This window comes from Magnolia sinica, chromosome 14 (assembly GCF_029962835.1).
Source record: "Magnolia sinica isolate HGM2019 chromosome 14, MsV1, whole genome shotgun sequence".
NCBI classification, from domain to species: domain Eukaryota; kingdom Viridiplantae; phylum Streptophyta; class Magnoliopsida; order Magnoliales; family Magnoliaceae; genus Magnolia; species Magnolia sinica.
This window is the reverse complement of record NC_080586.1, coordinates 12440001-12446793: the sequence shown is the minus strand read 5'-3', so window position 1 is coordinate 12446793 and position 6793 is coordinate 12440001. Positions and strand designations below refer to the sequence as shown.

General features: G+C 40.2%; 1 protein-coding gene across 1 annotated transcript in view; it reads left to right on the top strand.

Annotated features, from left to right (window-relative positions):
- The first annotated feature begins 412 nt into the window (after window positions 1-412).
- Window positions 413-6793, top strand: part of LOC131225772 (putative pectinesterase/pectinesterase inhibitor 22) — an 8364-nt gene continuing 1983 nt past the window's right edge. Inside the window, exon 1 of the mRNA XM_058221365.1 lies at window positions 413-1408. Within this exon, the coding sequence (XP_058077348.1) occupies window positions 454-1408 (955 nt within the window). The 5' untranslated portion in view covers window positions 413-453. The remainder of the gene's footprint in view (window positions 1409-6793) is intronic.

Genomic DNA, 6793 nt, shown 5'->3' with positions numbered 1-6793 from the left:
TTCCAATTCTAATAAATGGGACCGATGGTTCAGTAATCCATGCCATTGAAATGCTTCTCCACACCCTGAAAATCCTGGCCTTCCAATTCGTTTTCCACTGTAGATTATAAATAACAGAAATATAACAACGGTCCACATTCAATTGAAAATTGTCCAAAGATTTGTAGGTTGAAACCCTCATATAATCTGTAAGACTTTTCGAGTCTGGGTCATCCCTGATGAGGTGCAACTGAGCAATGGTCTGGATTACCATACCATGGGCCCCACTTTCCACAATTCCCATTTATTCCTTGCTTAGTTCCAAGACAAAAATATGAGAGGGGAAAAGCATAAAGAAAGAGAATAGAACCTTCCTTCAAAGATAGACAATACATACATTCCCTTCACACACAAAACCTCTTTAAAACCCCCCACCAAAACCAACCTTCCTTTCTTCATTTTCACTACCTTACAATGGCATTTTCTAATCTCTTCCTACTTCTCCTCATCCTACCTTCATTTACCCCACTCAAAGCTCTTCCAGACCCTCCTCCTTCCCAAGAAAATATCAAAACCATGCAAACCTTGATAGAACAAACTTGCTCCAACATGGCCCACCCCAAATCATGCATCTCCACCATTCAGTCGGAATACAAACACGTAGCCACTCATCACAACACCCACGCCATGATCATCCATGCTGCCATTAAGGCGACGATGAACGAGCTCCAACGGGCGATCGAGATGGTTTCACCATTCACCTCATTGTCCTATAATCCCCGAGAGACAATGGCGATTGGAGATTGCAAGGAGCTGCTCGACTACTCCATGGACGAGCTCGGGTGGTCGTTGGCGGAAATGGAGAAAATTCGATCGGGCTCGAGAAGAAAACAAAATTCAGGCAATCTCCAAGCATGGCTGAGTGCAGCGCTGAGTAACCAAGACACGTGCTTGGAAGGATTTGAAGGGACGGACGGGCGTGTGAGGGAGTACATTAAGGGAAGCTTAGAACAAGTTACGCAGCTCGTTAGCAATGTATTAGAAATGTTTAATAGCATTCATAGCTTACCTTTAAAACCAGCTAGAAATGTAAGTAGGAGTAAGAAGAATCCATATTTTCCGACGTGGGTCCCACCTGAAGAATGGCAACTCGTGGGTATGGCTCCTAAAGCGATGCATGTGGACGTAGTTGTGGCATTGGATGGAAGTGGACGGTACAGATCAATCATGGAGGCAGTGAATCATGCTCCTGATCATAGTCGGAGGAGGTACGTGATCTACGTGAAGAAGGGGGTGTATAGAGAGAATGTGGAGATGAAGAAGAAGAAGATGAATATAATGTTAGTAGGAGATGGGATGGGGGCGACGGTGGTGACCGGTAGTAGGAATTTCATGCAAGGGTGGACAACCTTTCGGACGGCTACTTTTGGTTAGTATCCTGTTAAATGATTTTCTTTTAGGTCTGTTTGGATTTTGTGGAAAGGAAAGGAAAGGAAAGGATTCGCCAATTTTGCATGAAACTAGTTTTTTTTTTAATCGTTTGTGATAGATTGTTTTTATCTTTTTGGAAAAATCTTTGCTTTATTTTTTTTGAAAAATTAATTAATATATTTTAACACCTTCTACTCTAAGAAAGGCATTTTCTCTAGCTTTCTCAAGAATCAAACACATACGTGCCTCCGCCCATCTCCGGTCATCTTATATGTGTCACGTGTCTAAATATTGGACCGCTCATCTTCTATCATGCATTCTGCGCATGTACCACTAGAAATCGGATTGTGTACTGAGTTACTCAGTACTCTTTCATCGTACTGAGTAAACTCAGTTGGGCCTACCGTGACTGTATATGGGTTATCCACGCCGTCCATCCGTTTTTCATTTTAGTGGTTGAGCCGAAAATTGAAGCATGCCCAAAGCTCAAGTGGACCACACCACAGAAAACAGTGGGAATAATGACTTCCACCGTTGAAACCTTGGTAGGGCCCACAGTGATGTTTATTTCTCATCTAACTTGTTCATAAGATTACACAGACATGGATGGAGGGAAAACACAAATAACAGATTGATCCAAAATTTCTGTGGCCCTCAAGAAATTTTTTACGGTAGAATTTCAATTCACAATGTTTCCCTTAGTGATGTCTAGGGGTGCACATCAAGTCGAACTGAGTCGAGTTGGCTCGGCCACTAGCTGGCCTCAGCTCAACTCAGCTCAGACACTAGTTGACCTCAGCTTGAACTCGGCTCGGCTCGGTCCTCAAGCCTACCGAGCCTAACTGTCCAACTCGGCTTGGTTCAGTCAGTAGCTCGGGCTAGTTCGAGCTAAGATCGAGCCGAGTTTTCCACTGCAGCATTTCCACAAATACCTAGACTACACCTTCAAAATTCCTCTATATGTGAAACAGAAGCAATGGTTTTACAGATATTTTATCAAACACCTTCTAAGCAATAGAAAAACCAAGAAAAACCAAGAAAAAGAAAAAGATATTTGTTTCACATCCACACCTTCCTTGCCAAAAGCCACACTTCGTTGAGTCAAACACTTAGTGAGCAACATCAATGGCAAAGTAACCGAGTCATCGAATTGGTTCGATTCGAGCTGGGGCCTGCTCGAACTCATTTTCGAGCTCAAAAAGTCAACTCAACTCGGCTCGAACTCAGCTTCGAACCGAGTCGAATCGAGCTTTTTCGAGTCGAGTCGAGTGAGCCAACCGAGTTAGCTCGGTTCGTATACACCCCTAGTGACGTCTACTCGAGATTTGGATATACTTCGTTTTTGGTCTTGGGCCCTCAAATTATTTGTTAAAATGAATGGACGGAGTTGATAAAATATGTAAATCATGGTGGACCCCACATAGTTTACTATGCTTAGCATGCTGAGTTACTTAGTACGCAATTCGCATTCGTGCAACTATCCATCTTTACTTAGGACCCACATGTACATAGTCCATTTTCTATTGAATCATACATGCATGTGTCATATACCTTAGGGCTTGTTTGGCCGGGCGAATCCCATGGGATTAGGAGGGATGGGATGGATTTTAAGGTAATGATGGTGGTGTCAGTGGATTGGTTTAAGATCCATGGGACTGCTATATCCCGGGACAAGTTCATTGGGTTTGTTTGGCACTCCCGGCATATCCCGGGATTTTACCTTCCAATCCGTCCAACCAAGGGATGAGATCAATTTTACGGTAATGATGGTGATGTCAATGGATTGTTTTAAGGTCCATGAGATTGCTTATATCCTGGGACAAGTTCACCGAGTCTGTTTGGCTCGTCATGCAAATCCTGAGATATCGCGATCCCATCCCTCCTAATACCGTGGGATCGGTCCGGCCAAACAGGCCCTTATCTGCCACCATCCATCTTCACTAGGCCGAGATGTACAAGGGTGCCTCTCGTGTGCTAACTTTTCATTGCCTATCTTCTCTTGTGTGGTACATCTGCTACGATTTATCTTTCATTTATGCCACACATGTAAAAAGTATTGGGGAACCGTAGAAGCATACAAAGATGAATCAAACAAAGTACTACCAATCACACAATGAAATCCAAACACAAACAATTCATATTTTACGTGGAAAAACCCGTTCGAAAATAAAAAGAACCACGTCACAATGCAACGAGTAATACATTATGAAAGTAGAAATTACATGAGAGAGATTACTGATTCGAACAAGCCTCGAATCTACTCTACAACCCTAAGCTATGCCCTTAAAACTCTTATGAACAAATTAAAAAGTCTAAAATGCCTCTCTTCCTTCCCAAATCTTGATTACACTCAATATATAGTATCTTATAGTATCACAATCGAAATAAGAAATAAATCTCGCATTTATGCAATTCTACGCACGCACTCGATGACACTTTTGATGCGACTTCGATGGCATCGACGTTCTGTCGATGACATCGAACATCTTAATGACATCGAAAAAACACCAAAACATTCCAGTGACAAAATATAGATTTTTTTGATGGCATCGAGCATCTATCGACGACATCGGCCACTGCTCAATGGCATTGAGTGGTTTGTCAATGGCATAAACAGACCCTATTGCGTACAAATTTAAGGCATTGACAACAATCTCCACTGTCTTCAATTTTCATTCTTCATAGCTTCTTATCCTAATTTCTAATTATGCCTTACATCATAGCTCCACTATCGCTTCTCATGCATATCCCGTCAAACTCAGAGAAGTTGCACAGAACTTTAACTTCTCTGTGGGAACCACCTTCGTAAGCATGTCAGCCAGATTCATACTCGTGTGAATTTTCTCTAGAGTTATGCTCCTTCTTCAAGTACCTTCATACCCCACTCATTCATATGGCCTAAGAGTGCATGCCACATATGTGCATATATGGAATTCGTTATAGACACCACGACTCCACCCGATGAAGGGTTCCCAATCAACCTGTAAAGATTCTCATTCTTCTACGCCTTCATGACTATGAGTGCCCCTTTTGAAACTTTAAGGACACGATCAAATCCAGTAAATTTGTATAAATCACTTCGAGTGCTCTTAAAGATATCAGACTTTTTCTTAAATCATGAACGTGTCTCACCTCAGTCAAGATATGCTCCATGCTATCAAACATCTTCATGCATACCGATCCAACTCCTACCACTTTACATGCATTATCATTGCCCATAAACACCTGACCATTATCGCATTTACTGTAACTGGTGAACCAACTTCGATGATGGGTCATGTGGTATGAAGCCCCTATATCTAAAATTTATTCTTCATCGAAGTACTTGAATTTTAATGCGGTCAGCATGTCACTACCGTTTGCTTCCTCATTGGGTTTCGCAGTGTTGGCATCCCTAAAAGAATTATCTGAATTTTTCTTTTTCGACTTAGGATTTTGACAATCCTTCTTTATGTTCGTGGTCATCTCACAATTTCAGTACTTTAACTTGCCTTTGTCTATGCCTTTAAATTTGGACATCGATCATGAAGATACACAGTCCTGGTTAGAATTTCTGCCCCTTGTAACTAATGCATCTGTAGAAGTACCTATGTCTCTATTTTTTTTTCTCATCACCTTCGAATGAATGACTGAGATATTGGTCTCAACGCTAATGGTAGTACTACCAGTGCACGACTCCTTGGACGACTCACAGGAAGCTTGGAGAGAATTCAGCAGAATGCATTCTCGATCCTCATCTTTCATCGTTTCCTCCATTCAATAATTTACAAATTAATCTATTGAAGTTATTAATGTTGGCCTTAACATCAACTCCCTCAACTATCTTCAGATTGAACAACTGAAGCTTTAAGTACAAATGATTTTCAAGAGATTTCTTCGCATAAATGTTCTCTAGTTTCGCCCAAGTACTTACTACAGCTTTCTCTCTCATGACGTTATAAAGTACCTCATCCATTAAGCATAATTGGATAAAGGTTTTTATGTTTTTTTTATATATCCATATTGTTCCATTCAATATTTGTCATATATTTCAATCGCTTTTTAAGGATATCATCATTTTATCTTTACTGAAACACTGGTCATCTTAATTTTCCATAGTTCAAAATTATTTTTACCAGAATATTTTTCAACATCGAATTTCGGGTTATATGACATTGATACGTTATTTTCAGATTCAATCTGCTTCCCAACGTTAGCTAAGATACCACTTGTTGGGAACCATAGAAGCACACAAAAATAAATCAAACAAAGTACTACCAATCGCACAACCAAGTCCAAACATAAACAATTTGAATTTTACGTGGAAAAGTCCTTTCGGAAAAAAAAAAAAAAAAAAACTATGCCATAAAGTGATGAGTAATGTACTATGAAAGCATAAATTATAAGAGATAGAGACCGATTTCAACAAGCCTCGAATCTGCTCCACTAGTCCAAGATATGCCTTTGAAACCCTTAGGAACGAATTAGAAAGCCTAAAATACCTCTCTTCCTTTCCAAATTCTGATTACACCTGATATATATAGTATCTTATAGTATCACAATCAGAATAGAAAACAAATCCTGCACTTATGCAATTCTACAAGCGCACTCGATAGCATTGACGACTTGTCGATGGCATCGAACACCTTCGATGGCATCGAACACCTTCGATGGCATTGAGTAAAACATCAAAATGTTCCAGCGACAAAATATAAAATTTTTGAATTTTTCTGATGGCATCAACCACTGCTCAATGACATCAAGTGGTCTGTCGATGGCATCAACGAACCTTGTTACTTACAGATTTAAGACATCAACAACAACAAAAAGTGTCCCCATGTGCTATTTTCCGTCTTCAATCACTCTATATGTGCTACATGTGACAACATATCTCATGCAATTGTGCTAATGTGCACAAGTACCACCATCTACCTTCGAGGGCTCACATGAGTCAAATATACTAATGTGTTATTTGTATTATGTGTGCCACCATACAACTTCAAGCAACCCTCATTCATCACGTGCGGCACCATTAAGCTTAAGCACTCACATGTGACATTGTCCAACTTCAGGCATTCCATGTGTCACATGTTAATCTTGCACATGCTAATACTATTCTGAACATGCTAATACTATTAGGAAAGTTTTCTTAAGAAGAAAATAATAAATTTGAAAATGGGCTCCAAAGTTTCTAGAAAAATCTTATTTAAAGACAAACATGGAAAATAAAATTTACTTTTCTACCATTTTCGGAAAGTAAAGTTTCCCAATAAGCAATATTTTTTTTACCACACTTTTCACAAATTCAAACAAGCTCTTACATTGCGCTATTTGCACAAACATGCACGGCTGGGTGGTGGCTGGGTTGGGGCTTGGGCTCAGACATAAGTATAGTGGGCCACGG